We start from the raw sequence: 20,841 nt of genomic DNA on the forward strand, positions 1-20,841 counted from the left end.
TTTAAATTGGGATCATAAAAAATTCAGCTCCATTATTAAAAAAAATGTTAATAAGCTATTTCACATAAAATATTTGTTTTTAAATGAGCTACTTCACATAGACAAAATAATAACTGAATTTACACACATGAACCCAATCAAAAGCTTACATACACTTGATTCCTTGTACTGTGTATTGTTACCTGTTTGATAATCAGTTTTTATGTTTTGTGACATTTGTTCATGAGTCCCTTGTTCGTCCTGTTTCTCTAGAAAAATCCTCAAGGTGCTGTGCTTTCTTTGCTTTTTAAGCATCTTCTGTATATTTGACCCCTTTCCAGTATTGGCTATATGAGTTTGAGATCCATCTATTCACACAACTGTTTTTGAGGACAACTGAAAGTCATACACAACTATTACAAAAGGTGCAAATATTCACTGAAGCTTAAGAAGGCAACATGATATATTAAGAGTTATGGGGATATAACATTTAGAATAGGATGATCAGCATATACTATTATTTTTGTCTTCCAGGAACTAGGAAAATATGTAGCTTCTGTAGGGTATTAATAAAAAATAAGATCATTACACACAATAGGATTCAAATTTTATACCCCCCGGGGTCTTTGTATCATGTTGCCTTCTTGAGCATCAGTGAATTTTTGCACCTTTTGTAATAGTAATATAGTAGTATACAGAAGATGCTGGAAGAGTGTGCAGGATATGGAGGGGGTTTTTTTGTTTGTTTTTTTGAAGATACACAAAACATAAAAACAGATACACAGAATTACCAATCAAACTTTTGAACTCATTCAGTTATGCAAATTCAATTATTATTTTGTCTTGTGGACTATATGCAAACATCTATGTTAAATATGTTAAACTTATTCAGGGCATACTAAATAAAAAACTTTCTTTTAATTATTATTATTTTGCACATTTTGTAAAGTGTACATAAACTTATGACCTTGACTGTACCCACATACAGCAAATTTGAAATAACCTTCTGAGTCTTTTGTGAATCTAATCAACATAGAAGAACTCAAGGTTGATAAAATGAGTTAATATGATTGTTGTAGTAATAGTAACAATATATCCCATGGGAAAAACAAGCAGAGAACATGTGATCAGGATTCACCCTTTGCTTACTTAATAACTTAGGCATTTTTTATTCTCGTTTTATTTAATCGTTCAGCAATGAGTCTATTTCTTATCCTGTACTTTTGATTGAGACATGCCTTGTGTCGCTTCCGAAAGTGTGTGGACAAACTTCTAACCCTTTTTTTGGGCTCATTGTCTCTCTCCCTCTCAACCTCTACATTCTTCTCCTTGGTTACCAGTTGTCATGGTTTCAAGGGCTCTGCAGAAGCAGGATTAGGAGGCATTTTGGGGACAGCTGGCTGGGTTGGTCCCCATTGCCCCCCTTCCTCTCGCCGCAGGTTCAGAGACGCTTGGGTGGGGTAAGGGGATCATTGTGCAAGGATTAGAGCTTCCTGTGTGTCAGTCCCATTACATAGGGAGGAGTAGAGGATGGAAAGAGGCTGAAAGAGTGAGAATGAAAGAGAAAATGAAAGAGAGAGCATATGAAAGCGAGCATGACACAGAAAGAGGGTGTTAGAGAGGAGGGAGTGAGTGGAGGGGGTGCCTACAGCTGCACACTCAATCACAGTGCACAAGTTCGTGCACACATACACACACACACACAGTCATGGTCACACAGCATACACATACACCTATCAACATGCACACCACAGAACTGGTGAACTAAGCCATATGAAAGAAAATAGACTTTGAAAGGGCACCAAAAAAGTACACAAAAGACCTCTGGGGCAGATACACAGAGGATTGAGGCTGGGAACACACAAACACACAGTCTAAAAGAATGGACAGAAGAATGACTGTTATGGCAGTCATTCTCCTGACAATTTGCTAATTCAACCAAATTGGGCTGCATTAAAAATTTAGGACTTTTAACGCAGAATGTAACATTTGTACAATAAGTAATAAGTAAAATATTTGGCATTTTTGCTACAAGGTTTACACACGCCTTCATACACACATAAAACCACATCACACAAGTATTTATCTGAATGACATGACATTCATTCGGCTTTTATTCCTAATCTTCAAAACAATGAAGTAAAAAAAAAAAAACTTAAAGGCAACAGCAATGGGGAACACACAATGTAAAAGAGGCTAAGTGGGCAAAATAGAGTTCACTGACAAAGGGCAGACTTTTTCTTGAGTAACTCAAGAGAGAAAATAAATGACCATTTGGGCAAACCAACTAAATGCCTGTAAATGAAATCAGAAATCAGGGTGCTTGCAGATACAGGTCATGTCATCTCTAAGCCTAGAGATATTAGCTATACCATAACAACCATTCTCATCACTGCTCAAGTCTATCATGTTTACTGAAGTTGCTCTGGCTCTGGACAATGCTACAGTAAAATATGAATAAGGGATAGTATAATGGATCCGATAACTGCATACTGAAAGTGTACTATATGAAAGTTATAAGACCTGGTTCACTAAATTTTACAGTATAACTTTACTGAAATCAGACCTCATTAATAAAGACTTTAAACAATGTTGAGAGCAGCACTGCTACATAAAATAACATCCAGTACATACAGAAGCATTATGGTTATGGAGAAAACCATTCAAAATAAGAAATAAAAGATCAGATTCCAAATCTGTCCACCTCTACAGAGCTGACCAGGGTTGATGAAATGATATGGTCTGCAATTATTTCTATAGTAAAAGGCCACAAATTAATATATTGTACAATTTGTAATATACAAATACCACCATTTTTTTCAACCATTGATCCTGATTTTAAGAATGCTGATATCAGATATCAAAGACTCGCTTTGTGTAAATTTCCTTGTCTTCAGAAAAAGGCACTAATTTTACCATGTTAACAGAATCACTATTATTCTACAATATCACAGATTTAAGAGCTACATCTACCACAAGAATAGTAAAAATGTTTGATTAAAAACTGACAAACATTATGTCTCTGCAGTTTTTTTTACATTCTTTTATGCCCTGTCCTCAGGTTCCTGTACTCCATCTGAACCAGCAGTAGCCAGTGAATCCTCTGTTAAGAGGGATTTTTCTGAAGTGTTTTCCATCCCATTTTTTATGTCTTCTTGCAAGTTTGCACCAGAAGCATGAGGACTAGCCTCCACAGTGTCTTTATAATTTCCCTCTGAGGACTGTGGAACAACTGATGTGTTCAGTTCATTGGTCATTCCTCCACTATGGGTTTTCATGTGTCCCTGAAAGGAAACACACACACACACACACACACACACACACACAGACATACAAAGTTAGACTCTCAATGTCTGCATAATAATGACCCATTTTGTTACTCAGCTCCAAAACCTACCCTATACTAATAACAAGTATAGTTTTATAACACTTATGGAAAGCATTACAAACCAAGCTTCAACACATATTGCAATGCCAGATACTAAAATTTGCCAAGCCCTTACCTTTAGTCCACTGCGGCTGGCATATTCTTTGCCACAGTGAGTACAGCTGTAGGGTTTCTCAGAACGAGCAGGCTGTGGTGGAATCACTGGAGTATCTGGTCGGGTCTTTTCGATTTCTGCTTCATCTTCAACCCAATTTCCATGATTTTTCTCTGTGGGTTTGATAACCCCTTCCTTCCTCTTAGAGTCTTGAGCATCCCTAGGCATTGTATTGTCACTCTCCTCCTCTATTGTTCCATTAGTGACTATTGGCACCAATGATTCACCTCCTTCACTGAGCTCAGAATCCATGCACTTTCCATTAACAGGCATGGCCTTCTGTGTACCTCTGTGCTCTGGCTTATGCTGATTGGATGGGCTGGACGGTGGTGTGAGTGCCGGAGAAAGATCAAGAGCTGAAGACCGAGGGTTGGATTTTGGCTCACTGACCACCAGATGTGAGGTTTGTTCCTGGGAACTGGTTCTAGTACAGAGGGAAAGAGGAATGTTCTCATCATCCTCTTTAGTCTTACTCACTAAGGGGCAAGTTTGAGGTTTATTATGAAGAGCCTTGAGAGCACTAAGACTATAATCACTAACACCACTTGCATCATTGTCAGGATCTTCTTCTAAAGGAGAGGAGTTAGCAGATGTGCTATCACTGGTAAAAGGGCTAGTGGGGTCTTGCTTCTCTGAGATTTTATCAGTAATCATGTTGACTTGATTAACAGGTGTGTCACATGCATCTTTGGTGGAATCTTCAGCATGTTCTGCATCAGGTGATGTGCTAGTTCTTGAAACAGTGCTTGGCTGAAGTGTGCTAGCAATAGAAGAAGAAACACTCATACTCATATTAAGAGGAAGAGATTGGATGTTTTTTGGCAATATAATACTGCCCATTTGATCAGCTTGTTCTTCTGTTCCCAGATCTCCATTGCCCTCTGGTGGCAACTGTCCCCCTAGATGCATCCGAATGTGATGCTGTAGTACAACAGCATTGGTGAATTTACGCTGGCAGAGTGGGCAGGAATTCTGTGTGCGTGTATTTGGCGGACGTGCTCTGTGTGTAGCCAGATGAGCCCTTAGACTTCCTTTAGTGGAGAAGGAGCGCCCACAAAGCTTGCAGGGGAAAGGACGCTCACCAAGGTGAGTGGCCTGATGAAGGCGAAGTGCCCTGGGGCAACTAAGCACGCGCAGACATACTCCACATTGGTTAGGCACCAGAGATGGTAGGGAGGGAATTGCTCCAGAGATGCTCTGGGTGCTCAGATCACTGTTGGGATTAGGATTTAGACCCAGTGCTGTCATCATCTCCCTCCTGTAGTCTGAGATAGTATTAGTGGTAGTGGTCGTGGAGACATCATTTGCTTGAGTATTGCCATTAGTCTGGTCTTCACTGAAGGGTTTTGATGGAGGCTGCTTCTCCAGCTTCTGTGCCAGTCTCTGGAGCTTGCAGGTGTCAGACGTAGCAGTTGAAGAAGATGGAGAAGAGGAAGAGGGAGATGATGATTGGGGTTTGGGGTAAGGGGAAAAGGGAAAAGTGAGCTGGGGGTGAGGGGAGGGAAGGTGAGGAGGCCGAAGGAGGGCCAGGCCAGGGTGATGTGGAGAGGGGCCAGAGGGGAACAGGATCTTGGGAAGGTGTGCTAGCTGGGAGTAGGGAGAAGTGGGATGTATGGTGGAGTGTGGAGGGGTATTTTCATCAAATCTCTGTTGCTTGGCACCTTTAAACTGGTTTGTTATAGCAGAGGAAGAGGAAGAGGGGGTGGTAGATGCAGAAGACGACTGTATACCAGCTGAAGCAGATGCCACTGTTGAAGCAGATGCACGATTAAGCTGTAGCAGGGAATGGGCAGTGGACAAGAGAGCCAAATCTACACTGGGAGGGAGTGGCAGAGATGAAGAAGATAGGCGAGAAGATGAACCAGATAAAAAACCAAGGGCTAAGCCATCTGGTACACTCACACCACCTTTAACTGCAAAAGGCTCTTCATCTTCTGCACGGCGCTTCCTGCGTCTCTGTACTGCCACAAGCCCAGATCCTGACTGGTTCTGCTCCGATAGAGCAGGTGGGAGTAGGGAAAGTGACAGCTCTGGGTTCTGCTCACGATGGCGCAGAAAATGGGCCTTAAGATTCCCACGTGTCGTGAAGCGACTGAGACAGACAGGACACTGGTATGGCCTTTCACCTGTATGGGATCTCAGATGAATCTGTAAGGAGGAGTCACTGCTCAGAACTTTACCACAAAACCGACAGACATGCTGCTGGCGCCCTGTTGAGGTGCTCAATGACCCAGCTGAGGTTCCCACAGCAGAGCTGATTGACAGCTGCTCCTGGGTGCTAGAGGTGAGTAGAGAAGGGGTTTGGTAACTAACAGCACTGGTCTGGCTCAATGATGTGTTAGGGGACTTTTCATGGAGGTAACGGGGGATACCCAATGACAAAGAAAGAGGTAGCACAGAAGCACCTGAGGACACCAGAGATGAGGCAGTAGAAGATGGTGTGGATGATGAAGAGGAATATGAATCTTTGTGCCCATTAGTAGTACACATGTTGAGGTTTGAAACAGATTCTGAAATTAGTGTTGGAAGAGAGGAGGGTATGGAAGAGGCTGTAGCCTGGGAAGGACCAGAGGTGGAGAGGGAAGGTGAGAGAGATTCAGAGGTTCTTTGGGGGGTTTCCAGAGATGCTGTATCTTGGTTAGTGATTACTCCACCCAAACGTAGCACTTGTCTGCAGATTTCCTCAGTCATCTGCATTTGGTGTATCTGCCTCTGTTGCAAAACCCTAAGTTCTTCTAAGAGCACAGCCAGGGTAGGTGGCACATGAACCTCATCTTGTAGACTGGAAGGGGTTTGATGTGTGGAATTAGGGCTCCTTGGAAGTGGTATAGGATTTAGGGATGCTGAAGATGCTGAGGATGAACCGGTGGTTGTGGCAGAGATACCCATCTGAGGAGAAGATATAGTGGAATGAGGCTGATGGACTGTAATGTGGGACGCCTTCTGCTGGACAGGAGGAGGAGAGTGTGTCTGGGAAGACAGAGAAGGGTGTGGAAAATCTGGGGAGAGAGAAGAATGGGTATTGGGAAGAGATGTGGTGTAGGGGACAATATGACTGGGCCAGTGTGGAGGGGAGGAACTTTCATTGGGAAGGGAAGGCGCATGCAAGCCACCAGGTGATGGCCTTGGGGCAAGGGGAGGTTGACAGTCTTGGATGGAAGAGGGGGAAGGAGATGATGAGGAAGATGAGGTAGGTTCTGAAGCAAGAGAGTTTGATGGTGACTTCACAGCCAACTGATTATCTGTAAAACAATAACATAGAAGTATGGAAATTAAACAGTGTACTTTTCTCATCACAACTGTCATTTACTGAATGTACTTATATAACACTTTTTCTTCATCAGCTTCCTAAAGTTAGATTAAGAAACAGTTATAACAAACATCCACATTATAGAATTTCATCCACAGTTTGATTAACATCTATATTTATTTGTCTTAATTTTAGTACAAATGAATCCTGTAGGTGTTTGGTGAAGTGAGGTTTAAAGTTTTTTTGTGTATCATGTTCCTTTTGGTCAAATATTTTTTTATATATATCACCAGTATATCATGTACATCATTTATTTCCTTGTACATTTTTATACTCACAAATCTCCCCACTTACATATTAGAGAAACAACCTCTAATGAACAACCGTCTTTCGTTACTCCTGCCACAGGCCTCTGACCACCTTGCTGCTATGGTAACACATTGTAGAGGACAATGGGTATCGCCACAACAACCCATAACCCTCTTAACCTAGCACTCTTTCCATCAGTTCTGTCTTTCATCTCTTCATTCATCCTTCCCCTGACACAAGGTCACAGGTCAGACTATACTATGGGTTTTGGTCACTGTCTTCATGCCCTGATTGGCCAGTTGATATGACCTCTAGAGCCCAGAGGTCAAATTCTTTCAGAATCTTCAGCAGAGAGTAAGAAAATAAAGACGGGGGTTGGGAATTGGAAAGCTGAGTGACAGACTACCCTACACTCCAGTGCACTTTGAATAACTGTATACAACGTTATGTCGTTGCACCTGTAAATAAGTAAATAATTCATCTTAATATTAATAGATTCAACCAAACCATGTCAGCCAAGCCAAGATGGGGCACTGAATTGATAAAGCACACCTTTAGTAGTTCTGTATGTTTGAGAAATTCTTTACCCATCTGCATCCTACCCAATGGAACCCCCAACTGAGTAGGGGTATGTGGTGAATAGAATCAAGGGAGTGGGGGTTTACTGACTGAGTAGAGAGTAGCCGAGCACAAGGGAACAGAATAAGAGAGAGGAAAAAGAGAATAGAAAGAGAAGAGATTAATCTTTACCCAAAAACCCCTTCTTCCCCTCCCCACAGCCTGCACCTTATTCACAGTGAATAGTAAAGTTTTCTACACGAATAAAAGACCCCCAGCAGTCAAGCAGAGAATGCTGGAAGTCTCTTGGAAAATTGGTACTATTAAAAAGATAACACAGTTATGGCCCCTGAATGATGCATGTCAAAGTAATGACTATAGTTAAACAATGGTCAAAACCAACCCTCAGGCATTTTGTTTTCTTTTCTTTTTTTCTTTCCAAGTTCCAAGAAAAAAAAAAATCATCCAATCTTCTTTCAAAAACAAACGGTAAGCTATTGCTTAGCCACAGGATGATCAGGTACCATACACACTGCAGAAATCTGAGCAGAATCTCCTGAACAATGACCCCACTCACTGCATACAACAGAATCACACACTACAGCCATTACTGTGCTGCTGCTGCCCAAATAGCAGGGTATAACCAAACATGGTCGAGTTGAGACTTATAAAGATTACACATGAGGCACTTTGATCCAATATCCAATATATGGTCCAGTAAATAGCCAGAACTTATTTTTTTCTTTTTTACTCCGTTTTAAATATATAACCAAAATGGAACTTTGGATAATGGTTTATGAAATTAACCATATCCAGTGCTTGTTTGGTACTGAGCAAACGGGGACCAACTGTGAGTTCATATCTCGTGCCTGTGATATGATGTCATCAAGGTCGTGTTGTGGCTGTGGTCAGGCAGCAAAATTTAAACAATCATTACACGTTGACCAGGCAAATGTAAAGTGCACACTCAAAGTAGGAACAGTTGATTTGGCCACAGAGCAGTACAAGCTTATCACATAAAATGGACGCTGATTGATGCTGATCTCCCAGTAAACACATAGATAGCTTCTTTTCATTTTGGAATCATTTCTTAATGTTACAGGAACGTTATTATATTTTGGTTCCAGGAGCTCTAGGAACTTTAAAACGTTCTCTTATGGTTGTACGACAAACTGACATGAAACATTTGCCAAAGTATGCTTTATTTCGTTTCTTTTCCTTTTGTTTTTTTTTTTTTTTTTAAAAATGCACCTCAAACTAACATTCCCGGAACGTGGACGTAACAATCACTTAAGACTATTTTATTTTAAGATTTTAGGTTTTATTGTTATTTACGGGTGAAATAATTTATATGACAGTAGACAGGCCAGCGATCAAACGGGTCCCTAAATATTCTGTATCATAGACATGACTGTGTATTCTGCTAAGCCAACAATGAATTGCTTTATTTATATTCCTTGGTGGTGTTGCACCTCTTAATTCACGGTTGCAAGAAGCCAATAAATCTCTCTCACCTTGCGATGCCAGGCGCGTGCCCCCCGGATCCGCGTTAACGAGCTGCTGGGGTCGTTTCTGCTTTCGGCGCGACATGATTCACGGCCAGAGCTCGACGACTGACGGGATCATCAGCCGGAGTCAACGAACGGGTCTCCTCGAGGTCTCGCGCTGTCGTGAATTCGCCAATGAAAGCGACAATAAAAACAAACAAAAAAAGTCGAGAACGCGACTATAAAACTTCAGCACCACACACGCCGAATGAATTTCTGTGCGACATGAACGTAAAGTCAGGCCATGTAAGCGCTCTTTTAATTTTGGAAACAAATCGATAAAGTTAGCACGCGCACTGACCGCGGAGCAGCAACCGTGACGTCCGCTGCGGCGCGATCTGGCGAGTGCGCGTGGTGTTATTTCCTCAACAAGTCCCCTCTTTCTCAAACTTGCACGCTGTGCATGTACCCCTACTCCCAAACACACACACACACACACACACACACACAATCTCTCCTTGTTCTTTGCTAACATTTGCATTTCAATAGCGTGGAACACCGTCTCTTTTTCTCTCTCCTGATCCCTCGCATCACATTTCTCACACCATCAAAGCAATTAAAGGCAGTCTCTTTACTGTCAGAAAGCAAAATTATGTTCATATAATTAATCTCACTATGTAATTCGGAACAAAAATAAAATGCAAAAAGCGCTGAGTGTAAGAGACAATTTAAGCACAAGCACCTTTAAAAGAAACCCCAAATGACTGATGGCCCAAATGATGGATGGACAGAATGACTCAAAAAACTTATAACTTAAGTAGCGAGAGACGTTTTATGTATGCAAATGAAAAACTATTAGTGATGGACGGATTATAATAAGGAATTAAATATCCAGTTACTATAAACATAAACACGCTGTGATGATCAAGCAACTTTGCTGCGATTAAGAAACTACATGCTTCATACTATATACATGTAATCAATTCACTCCTGTGCCTTTATAACTGAGAGTGAAGTTTTAGGAGAATCGACCTCCCGTCACATCCTCAGTGTGTCCGCATATGTGGAGCTCTATTTAAAAGCCAGTGAATGGAAGGGAATTTCCAACAAAGGCGACCTGGACACAGTTGAGTGAGCATCTTTCTTTCTGCACCCCGGGATCCATTGCTGCCTTGCACAATGCCTCCCTTTCACCCCGCCTGTATTCCCATACACCACGTGGAGGAGTGATGAAGGGAAAAGCCATTTTTAATTAGATGCAGCACACACATATCCATCCTAACTAATTTGTACATAGACCCCCTGAAGCCGCTCTGTGAGTTTATCTATCGCTTTAGCCTGTTTATTTAGGGTGCATTTGAACTCTTAGCAAAGCAAAGTGCTAAGGATGTTGTAGGAGGTGCAGTTGAAATAAAATTTTCAAGACGTCCGAAAGGCTACATTATCGCCGGCCGCCGCGAGAGCGCGCGAGCTCCTTCACAACACTGCACCTTATCAATGCAAACATATTAAAGGCAGGCTGAATTAATGCTACCTTCACGTGCTCGTCGGATCCTCATTGTTGTCTTGTTGTATTTACGAAAGCTTTGCGTTCATGCACACTGCTAAGGTTGGCTATTTGAGTATATGATTTACTCTGGTATATGTCTAACATTTCCCCGCAATGTAGAAATGCACTTAATTGAAACGAGGATTAAATATGTAAGTGTAGTCGTGCCTTTGGTCTTATCAACGACAACTACACGCACTGTACTTTTAGATAAATAAATAAACACAAATAAATAAATAAAAATTGACACTACCAGGGACCACTAACTTTCATTTTCTTCACAATGTCCAAAAGATTTTGAAGAAACAGATTTATGATTACAATTTCCCAATCTCATTGTTGCTCTTGAATTGCTCTTGTTCGACGTAGGTCGGAAACTTGGATTCACAATAAATCACGTTGCTTGTGAACGTACCATAATGTGTACCTTTCTTCGCCAAACCGCCAAATACTTGATAGCATTTAGCGGTTTTGAGAAAGTAAGGTAATAATGTTTTACTGAACAGGATATATGTTCCTTAAATGTATATGTTCCTTAAATGAGTTTTACGCATTGTAACGATGATAGTTGATTATGTTTAATTATATCGAAATATATCGTTATATACGTTCGTATTTAATCGCAGTAGCTAGCAGGAAATTGATGGTAGCTTGCTAGGTGTTTAGTGGCTAGCTCCAAAATTAAATTTTTTATCTATCTATCTATCTATCTATCTATCTATCTATCTATCTATCTATCTATATAGTGAGAGAGAGAGATTATTATAATTTATATATATATATATATATATATATATATATATATATATATATATATATATATATATATTATTTCTTTATTACTCTGAACAACTCAGTTGTTCTCTTGTTCTCTTTTTTATTTTCTTTCTTTTAAGTTTACTCCTGTTTTAGCCATGTCCATGTATGACTACAGCCTGATCTGTAATTTCCCCAAATGTCGAGGAAAGTTGAGTGGCTTTGCCTGGGTGACGGCCTGCTCTCACATCTTCTGTGATCGGCACGGCTCTGGTGAGTTCAGCCGCACTCCGACTATCTGCCCTGCCTGTTCTTCTGCCCTGTCTGGAAAACTGGACATTGTGCGTACTGAGCTGGCTCCATCAGAGCAGTACAAGGCCATGGTTTTGGTCGGACTGCGACCCGAGACCGTTCTGGATATCAGCCATCGAGCACTGGCCTTTTGGACATACCAGGTTAGCTTTGTATTCAAGATAATCCTCTTACAGGAAAAAATTCCTAGACAGTCTGGAAAATGTAAGTAATGTTTAAAGATACTCTGACCTGGGGACAAGAAAATCTGGAAAGTTTATTCGTCATCGAAAGTTACTGCTTAATCCTGTTTAACGCTGTAGTGGACCAGGAGTTTATCGCAGGAGCACACAACATGAAATGGGAATACAAACTGGAGTGGAGTCCTGCCTATCAAAAAACACCATATTTGCCCACATTCACATGCCAGCCTGTTTTTGGGAGGTGTGTGGAAACAGGAGAACCTGGAGAATACTTACCAGACACATGCAGGGAACATGCAAAACTCTATATACACTATATTGCCAAAATCATTTAATACAGGTGTTGTTTTTCAGGGGGCCCTTAGGTTCCAGTGAAAGGAACTCTTAATGCTTCAGTATACCAAGACATTTTGGACAATTTCATGCTCCCAACTTTGTGGGAACAGTTTGGGGATGACCCCTTCCTGTTTCAACATGACTGCACACCAGTGCACAAAGCAAGGTCCATAAGGACATGGATGAGTGAGTTTGGTGTGGAGGAACTTGACTGTCCTGCATAGGAGTCCTGACCTCAACCCGATAGAACACCTTTGGGATGAATTAGAGCGGAGACTGCGAGCCAGGCCTTCTCGTCCAGCATCAGTGCCTGACCTGACAAATGCGCTTCTAAAGGAATGGTCAAAAATTCCCATAAATACACAAAGAGTTGAAGCTGTTATAGCTGCAAAGGGTGGGCCAACTCCATATTAAATTCATGTGCATGTAAAGGCAGACGTCCCAAAACGTTTGGCGATATAGTGTATATACAGTAGCCTGGGCTATAGGAATTAAACTCAGAAAAATGCGAAAAAGTATTCTGTTGTCAAAGTAAACACACAACCTAAAAGTAAATGTGTTGTCTTTAGTAATTACCTTCTTTTCTGCATAATGAGCATCACAAATATTTTCTCTTTGCAGTGCAAATAATGATTATACAGTTACTAAACTGGAATATAGTATGTCTGGAAAGCTAAAAAAGAAATCTGGAAAAGTCTGTGGATTTTTTCCCACAATGAAATTATAAAGTCTTGGCATTTAGTAACCGATCTCTAATGTGTAGTAGCTCTTTCGAATGTCATATATTACTGTCTTCAGTTCAGTTTCAGTGGCTGAGATGATTATGGCAGATCTCTGACTTTACCTTTGCTTTAGTTGATTGTGTTGTTTGAAGAATAACTGTGTTTTAATGACATTTTTGTGGATAAAATGCAAAATAGTGGTAGGTCTTCTTTTTCAGAGGAGCCACGAATGTTGCATACTTTTACACTCAACTGTTTTAATGGTTAGCTATTAAAACTAATTGCAATAATTGCAACCATCTGAGCCTGTGCTTAATATACGTCTGGATTAATGTGCTTTAGGTAAACCAAGAAAGGTTGCTTATGGAGTATAGTTTGTCCAGAGCAGAAGTGCAGGTTGGCCAAATTGAGAAGGTGATGGTACAGCAGAACCAATCCAAAGAGCTTGAGCTGAATGCACTGCGGGAGGAGATTGCATCACTCAATAAGGTTATTACCATATCATGCACTACTATTAAATTCTAGTAGATTTATGTGTGCTGGTTAACATGAAGCAGGTTTGTTTGAAATGTTTGAAGCATTACCCTCCCTTTTTCCAGAGGCTGGAAGAATATAAGCGAAAATATAGTGAAGTTTCAGAACTTCTGGTGAAGAGAAACAGACAGTATCAGAAACTTCAGGGGCTGTTTGAGACTATGAGGCTACGCACCATGGAGGCTGCTGAGAAAGAAGGACTGAACCTAGCTGCCAATATTTTCCCCACTGGTGAGTGGTGAGATTTGGTTAATTGAAAGTATAGGAGGTCAAGGCACTAGAAAAAAAAATGACAGGGAATCACTGGCTATTACATTTGTAGTGCTAGCCTCTTGTGGGGCGTTCTCGGCATGAAGTGGTTGGCACCTAACTAAATTGGTCCAAGAAGGGACAACCAGCAATAGGGTCATGAGTCCCCAAGGCATACTGACATGCATGGAGAGAGCAGGCTACCTCGTCTGGCCCATACCATTGAAGAGACACTACAGCACAAATTGCTGTAAAAATTAATGCTGGCTATGATAGAAAGGTGTCAGAACACAGTGGGGTGTAGCTGCAGATCAGTCAGAGTGCCCTGCCACGCTCTAAAGACTGGTCAAGGATTATTTAAAAAACATGACAAATTCCCCGCATCTCAATATGATCAAGTATCTATGGGATGTGCTGGACAAACACCAATTCATGGCGACTTGAAGAATCTGCTGCTAACATTTTGGTCCCAGATACCAGAGCACACCGTGCAGGAAGGAAGGAATACAGGCTGAATGGGATGTCAGTCGTTGCAGGGCACCATGCACTCACATTCACACACTCATTCACAGCTAGGGGTAGTTTTCAACAGCCAGCCCACCTACTGGCATACCTTTGGGACACAGGGAGGAGATGTGAAACTCTGCACAGAGGGTAATCTGAGCTCAGGATTGAACTGGGGACCCTGGAGCTATGACCTGGCACAAATATTTGATTACTGATTACTTAACTATATGATTTAGACATTTCAGTCTGCACTGCAACATTTCACTACTCTTAATGGATTGAGAAACACTGAGAAGCATTCTTAAATACTCACCATTTTAAAATTCTATTAAAAGTCATTTGTATAGGTTTGTTTAGAATTGAATGTACTTCTGAATTTCTGAAATGCATTCAATACATTTTTATACATACCTGTCCAGATTTGTTAGCAGACTGGATGTTGTTTGTTTTTTTTTGTAATATAGAGCAGACCACTTATGTGGATAAGACTAATGTTGATCTCTAAACTTGCTCCCCTTAGGAATAATTAGACAGCACTCTCCCCGCACCACTTCTCCTTTCTTAGCTGTGGGTCCAGAAGGTGACAAGCTCTTTCCTTCTTTCCTAGAACCAGAGAGCTTCAAGAGCTTTTTCCAGTTTAGCTCTCCACCAAGAGAGAAAGGGCATTCCTTTATAAAGAAAAACTAACTAACTGCAAAAAATCTGACAGTTTGGTATGCATCAGTATCTTTTTCATTACACGGGTATATTCTCTTTGTACTCCTTGATGTTGCTCAATTTGCTATAACTTGTTTACAATTTGTTCGTTTCAAATTTGTTTATAGATAATAAAGCTGACTGGTTTCATTAAGTCTACTGCTAATTTGCATTGTGTGATCTTATAATGATGTCCATGTCTTCCATGTCAATAGAGTGTACTTTGATTTCAAAGTTATCCTTCTCCCTCCTGCTGTCTTTTACTTCTCTCTGTTGATGTAGTGTGTGGGGATCACAGTATAAAACACAACACAGTTTCTTTAGTAATTTAGGAGCACCATTGGGAAAGTTTTATTGTCTCAGACCTGGATCAGGCATCTGAATCTTTGTTTTTTTTAATATAAAACACACACAAAGATAAGTGAAAATAAAAATAAGAAATAAATATGTACAAATACTATATATTCAACTAAACAAAATGTTACACACTATGTACAAACAAAAAAAATGAAAATGGTCTGCTCCATTGTCTGCTCTCTTTGCACTCGCTCATTCAGATTGTGGTTTGTATCTGACTGAAGTCGCTGTTTGGCTTTGCATCGCTTGTCTCTTTCCGTTCACAATAAGTAGAAGAGGAGAGTCCACACGTATACTGCGGAAATCATAAGACTGCGAGAAGAAGGGAGAGCGACGTAAGTGACGGACGTAGAGTAACATGTTCTGTACTTGAGTGATGCACAGACATGAAAAAATTGTGTCTGAATCCAAGTTTCATGAAACACTTTTCACAAATAACAAAAAGTGAATCTCAAGTACTTTAATTTATTTATAAAAAATCTTTATCATTGCAGAAATTAGAGCATGTATTAGAGAATAAACTCTGCTACAAAATCATATATTAGGAAATAGTTTGCATGAGCGTTTATACAAGAATTGTGGTACTTTTTACTAAAATAAAAATCCCAAACAAACAGAAAACAGTTTGCTAAGAAAAATGTTTGAATCTGTATTATTTATATGCAAATCCTCATGTTAGTGCAATAATGTGAAATTAACTGACAGGATGCAGAATCAGATGATTTGCCTAAGATTTTATATATTTTATGTATCAATTGTGTTGTCAAGGTTAAACAGCTCATTAATTGCATACATACGTTTAATTTAACCTCTATTTTATGGTCAGTATCATGGTGGACACTAGCCAAAAATGGACACTGGATGGGGAAGACCAGTCCCTCACAGACACAGGGTTTCACAAACACACACTTAGGGCAATTTATTGTAGCCAATCCACCTACAAGCATGATTGTGGAGAAAAACCCACACAGATATTGGGAGAAAGTTTCAAACAGTCAATAACCCAAGATCAGGATTGGCCCTGTACCTGGACCTGTGACACACTCCAATAGCAGAGCTGCATTACTGTAAGATTTACTGAATGCCACTTATTAGGCCTCTTTCACACTGCCATTGTCCCTTTAAGATCTGTCAGTTTCACCTTTTATAGTGTGTCGTCCTATACGAATAATTTCCACACTTTAGAAGTGACTGCAAATTAAAGCCAAAAAAACAGTCTATAGTCTTTGTCATAGGCTTCAATCTGCACTCAAAGTTTGCCTACTCTACTCTAATATGAAACAAACTCAATTCATATAAACTAAACTTCCTAGACATCTAAACTGTTTTTTTTTCTTATTATATATGGTAGCTGAACACTTGGTGCTATAATACAAGGTCAGGAGATGAGAAGTGTATAATAATATGAATGAAGTGCATGTACCTTATCATTGTGTGTTATGCTGTGTCGTTTCACATGTGGTTCAGGAACAACCACCGTGTCTCCGATTAACACACCCCAGCCATCGGCTATGTTATAAACCATGACCACATAACAGGTCTCTTCGCTATCCATCATCCCAAACGTACTGTGAGGATTACAAAAGGATTACAAATATGCAATATCACAATAACATGCAAGGACTGTCAATAGAAACAGAATATTTTCTTAATTACATCTTGAACAAAAATCATAAACAAAAAAAAACATTGTTTAGTAATTCACTCACAAGGCCATGCTGCCCTCCATAGCCAGACTGAAGACAACCTTCCCCATGGCTGCAACACCAGTATTATGGCCATGTGTAAGAGCAGTGAAACTGCGGAGCTCAAGGCTTCCAGTGCGGCCTGTTGGGGAGCGATATTGAGGCGAGGCACATGGACCCAAAGCAGACAAATTCAGAGAGGAGAGCATGTTGCGCAAGCGCCGTGCTTTTACTTTCCCCTGAGGGACAAGGACAGAGAAAGAAGATATCACCACTCTACTCCCATCTACTATAAAATCACTGCCAAAATTAATGCTTTATATATACAGTAGCATGATGATACAACATTTTCCCCAACACTCACCTTATTCTCCGTAAGACTAGTTATTTGGTCTAGGTATTTCAACAAAAGCTTCTCTCTTTCGGTAGGTTCGTCTAAGCTGGGGTCAAGAGCTGCGGCTCGACTGTATCCAGCCAAAGCTGAACTGAACATTTCCTCATACTGGAACAACTAATGAAGAAAAGTCAGAAATAAAAGTAGATGTAAGGAAGCCCTGCACAATGTCACGATTACAGTAAGTCAATTTCACACTGGAATAGGCCTATCGACTGCTATAATAGAGTTTATCAGCTAAAAACATGATAAAAACCAAATTTAGAAAACCACTGGATTAAGTAGTGTCACTACAACTTTGCTCTATTATGCAGCACCAGGCTACACTTTGTAGGTTGGAGTTAATCTGAATAAATGAATCATCAGTTTGAAAGACCACAACAACAAAAGGAACAAGAGAATTACCGTGGCACGATTGAAGTGCAGATCAGCATTTAAGGCAGATGCTTTGTCAATTTTCTCCTGAAACAAATAAACAATACGTACAATTAGCAAGATAATCAGTAGAAATATACAGAAGACAATAGCCCCTGAATAATCTATCCCGTGTGTGTCTACTCACAGCTTGTGAATAGGCACTAAGAGCTTGCTGAGACATCTGAGGATTTTGTCCACTGCTGAAGAACAAGGAGATGTATGCATTCCCTAAGATGTCTGTCCAGGAAAGGATTCATTTAAATGATTTAATTCTTACTGAATAGATTTGCCATCTTATGTTGTTTATAATTCACTCAAATCATTCACACTACTTTATCAGACATCATAGCATCAACATCCAACGGTAAAGCTAAAAAAAAATGACATCACATACACAATATTGTGCAAAAGTCTTAGGCATGTGTAAAGAAATGCTAGAATCAAATATGCCTTTAAAATAAAGCACCATCAAACTGAAACAAACTTACACCAGGATGTTCCGTCTGTGACATCCAGCTGCACTGCTTGCCTTGCCAGATCCACACTCTCTATAATACACTTGCCTTGCTCCTGAGCGCCCCCTTCCGGAGGCAACTGCCTCAGCACCATAGAAAGGCTTCGCAAAGACACTTTATTTTTGCTCTGAAGAAGGGACAGAGATCCCCAACGTTACCAGAGAAATCCTTAGAGTCATGGATAGACATTCATATTTGACTTTGTGAAATTAACTACCATCATATATTATTATTATTTTACCTTATATTAACAGAATGTAGCTTGTACACTGATTTACATAGAATTTTTCCTTCATACATGTTTTCTCTCACACATACCTGCTGTAGCGCTCCAGTAAAACAGGTCTTTGCAGCAATCAGGTCACCTTTCTTCCAGTACTGCTCGCCTAGAGTATTCCACGCCTCCACCAGGCCTGGTTCCAGTTTTACTGCCTTTGAGAGGTTCTCTTCTGCTGCCTGACTGAACTGTGGAGCTATGTTCAGACACCGGCCCCGCAAGAGAAAAAACTGAGCGCTGTTTTTGTAGAGATCTGAGATGAGGATATATGTGCATATGAATGATAAAATCTATTATATATTGCCTGATTCTAATGTACATCTTAAATCATACCCCCTTTTTACACAAATTCTCCCCAATTTATTGGTACTATTAAATACATTTTAAATCACATTTTATTTTTTGCTTTTGATAAGACTTTAGTGTGATATATAATTACTCTGATAATCATGATCATGTACTGATCATGACAGGTTTGATATATGATCATTAGCTGCATTTTGTAAGCATAGTGATATTTGTAGAATCAAAATCCAACCAGATTAAATCACAGAGAGAAGGATAGAGCACCACAACAGGAAAACCACGTGTCAATAAAAAAAACAATGAAATCAATACATAAGGTATGATGTGAGTAAACAAGATAGGTAGCATTTTTGGCACTAATGGAATCTCACACTTGCTTGAAAAGCTTGAGTTACATTATCTGTGGGTGTAAATTAAACTCGCCTTCCTTCTCCTCCAGCTTCTTTAGCGTCTTATTCATCTCTTCGGCAACATCATTTTGTTTTTTACTAGCATCTTCCACACTGTGCGTCTCAAAATAATGATCCCGAAAGTGATACAGTCCATCTACAAGTTCCTGAGAAACAAAATATACATACATACATACATATATATATACATACATATATATATATATATATATATATATATAGAGCAGAATTTAGTGTTTTAACTCCAGTATATACCGTATGTCCTAGATCAAATACACTGACAAGGCATAACATTATACCATAACATTATAACATTACACCTGCCTAATATTGTGTTATTGTGATATTCTGCCAAAAAACAGCCCTGACCCGTCATGCACTGTGTAGTCTGACACCTTTCTATCCGAACCAGCATTAACGTCTTCAGCAATTTGAGCAACAATAGCTCGTCTGTTGGATCAGATCCACACTCAGATCATCTCAGAAAGGGCTGTAACCAATTCGTCGATTAGTGTTGAGATCAGTAAATATGTTGGTCATGGGGTACACACTTCACTCCCCACATGCATCAACAAGCCCTGGCCATCCATGATTCTGTCGCCGGTTCACCATTGTTCCTTCCTTGGACCACTTTTGATAGATACTGACCACTGCAGACCGGGAACACTTCACAAGAGCTGCAGTTTTGGAGATGCTCTGATCCAGTCGTCCACAATTTGGCCCTTAACTCGCTCAAATCCTTACACTTGCCCATTTTGCCTGCTTCTAACACATCAACTTTGAGGACAAAATATTCACTTGCTGCCTAATATATCCCACCCACTACCAGGTGCCATGATGAGGAGATATTAAGTGTTATTCACTTCACCTCTCAGTGCTCATAATGTTATGCCTGATCGGTGTATAACTACAATATAATGTTCTCCAGGTAGATACAACAAACGTGAACACAAATAGTATATATTTGGAGGGGTGTCCCAAAACATTTGGCAATATAGTGTGTTATACACTTTTGATTTTTTTTGTTGTCTGTTGTCTACAAAAATGCGCATCGCACAGTAATCGCTTTCACATCTCATATTTAATAAGGAGCCATCACTGTTCCCATCCCTGCAGTAGTTTGTGTTGCTAGTAAGCCATGTATGCGTTGTTATAGTGATAGTCGGGAGGCTAAGCAGCAACTGTATAACTACCCTAATTAACAAGTTAGCTATCAGTCTAGATTTTACATAGGACCGACGACAACCTGCTTATATCGATCATATAAGGAGCTCCTACCTTTAATATCTGCAAATCATCTTTTTCAGATGTTTTATGTTCACCATCGTTATCAACTTCAGCCATCTTTAGACAGGAAAAGCCGAGACACCGGACTGCGACTCCGCCTTCTGGTCAGGAGGCTAACATGCATAATGACGTTTTTTAAAAAAACTTTTATTGTCATTTCTGTTTTATTAGGCGACATTATTTTATAACGTTGCATTATAACCTGACACATTTGCTCTAAAACCA

At 40.1% G+C, this 20,841-nt stretch overlaps 3 protein-coding genes across 3 annotated transcripts; 1 reads left to right on the top strand and 2 right to left on the bottom strand.

The window, feature by feature from the left end:
- Positions 1-2,060: 2,060 nt before the first annotated feature.
- si:ch211-212k18.5 (sal-like protein 2) lies at positions 2,061-9,854 on the bottom strand. The gene is made up of 3 exons (XM_058393978.1): positions 9,153-9,854; positions 3,483-6,763; positions 2,061-3,263 (listed from the first exon to the last, which is right to left on the bottom strand). The coding sequence occupies exons 1-3, from the start codon at positions 9,226-9,228 to the stop codon at positions 3,024-3,026; spliced, it is 3,597 nt and encodes a 1,198-aa protein (XP_058249961.1). The 5' UTR covers positions 9,229-9,854; the 3' UTR covers positions 2,061-3,023.
- A 1,731-nt stretch (positions 9,855-11,585) lies between these two features.
- On the top strand, positions 11,586-15,010 carry LOC131356531 (E3 ubiquitin-protein ligase CCNB1IP1). The gene is made up of 4 exons (XM_058395622.1): positions 11,586-11,885; positions 13,325-13,471; positions 13,582-13,747; positions 14,793-15,010. The coding sequence occupies exons 1-4, from the start codon at positions 11,589-11,591 to the stop codon at positions 14,957-14,959; spliced, it is 777 nt and encodes a 258-aa protein (XP_058251605.1). The 5' UTR covers positions 11,586-11,588; the 3' UTR covers positions 14,960-15,010.
- A 278-nt stretch (positions 15,011-15,288) lies between these two features.
- On the bottom strand, positions 15,289-20,727 carry ttc5 (tetratricopeptide repeat domain 5). Its single transcript, XM_058395621.1, has 10 exons — positions 20,608-20,727; positions 19,343-19,475; positions 18,655-18,866; positions 18,310-18,463; positions 17,967-18,058; positions 17,810-17,866; positions 17,375-17,521; positions 17,035-17,249; positions 16,749-16,893; positions 15,289-15,637 (listed from the first exon to the last, which is right to left on the bottom strand). The coding sequence occupies exons 1-10, from the start codon at positions 20,671-20,673 to the stop codon at positions 15,518-15,520; spliced, it is 1,341 nt and encodes a 446-aa protein (XP_058251604.1). The 5' UTR covers positions 20,674-20,727; the 3' UTR covers positions 15,289-15,517.
- Positions 20,728-20,841: the final 114 nt, after the last annotated feature.

Source organism: Hemibagrus wyckioides, linkage group LG07 (assembly GCF_019097595.1).
Source record: "Hemibagrus wyckioides isolate EC202008001 linkage group LG07, SWU_Hwy_1.0, whole genome shotgun sequence".
Lineage (NCBI taxonomy): Eukaryota > Metazoa > Chordata > Actinopteri > Siluriformes > Bagridae > Hemibagrus > Hemibagrus wyckioides.

Excerpts from the sequence above, each read along its gene's own strand:
- si:ch211-212k18.5 (XM_058393978.1), bottom strand. The coding sequence starts at position 9,228 with ATGTCGCGCCGAAAGCAGAAACGACCCCAGCAGCTCGTTAACGCGGAT. Across the intron at positions 6,764-9,152 it reads CACGCGCCTGGCATCGCAAG|ATAATCAGTTGGCTGTGAAG; the intron begins GTGAGAGAGATT and ends ATTGTTTTACAG. Across the intron at positions 3,264-3,482 it reads CCAGCCGCAGTGGACTAAAG|GGACACATGAAAACCCATAG; the intron begins GTAAGGGCTTGG and ends GTTTCCTTTCAG.
- ttc5 (XM_058395621.1), bottom strand. The coding sequence starts at position 20,673 with ATGGCTGAAGTTGATAACGATGGTGAACATAAAACATCTGAAAAAGAT. Across the intron at positions 18,867-19,342 it reads GAAGCTGGAGGAGAAGGAAG|ATCTCTACAAAAACAGCGCT; the intron begins GCGAGTTTAATT and ends TCCTCATCTCAG. Across the intron at positions 18,059-18,309 it reads CACAGACGGAACATCCTGGT|ACATCTTAGGGAATGCATAC; the intron begins GTAAGTTTGTTT and ends TTTCCTGGACAG.
- LOC131356531 (XM_058395622.1), top strand. The coding sequence starts at position 11,589 with ATGTCCATGTATGACTACAGCCTGATCTGTAATTTCCCCAAATGTCGA. Across the intron at positions 11,886-13,324 it reads TGGCCTTTTGGACATACCAG|GTAAACCAAGAAAGGTTGCT; the intron begins GTTAGCTTTGTA and ends AATGTGCTTTAG. Across the intron at positions 13,748-14,792 it reads TGCCAATATTTTCCCCACTG|GAATAATTAGACAGCACTCT; the intron begins GTGAGTGGTGAG and ends TGCTCCCCTTAG.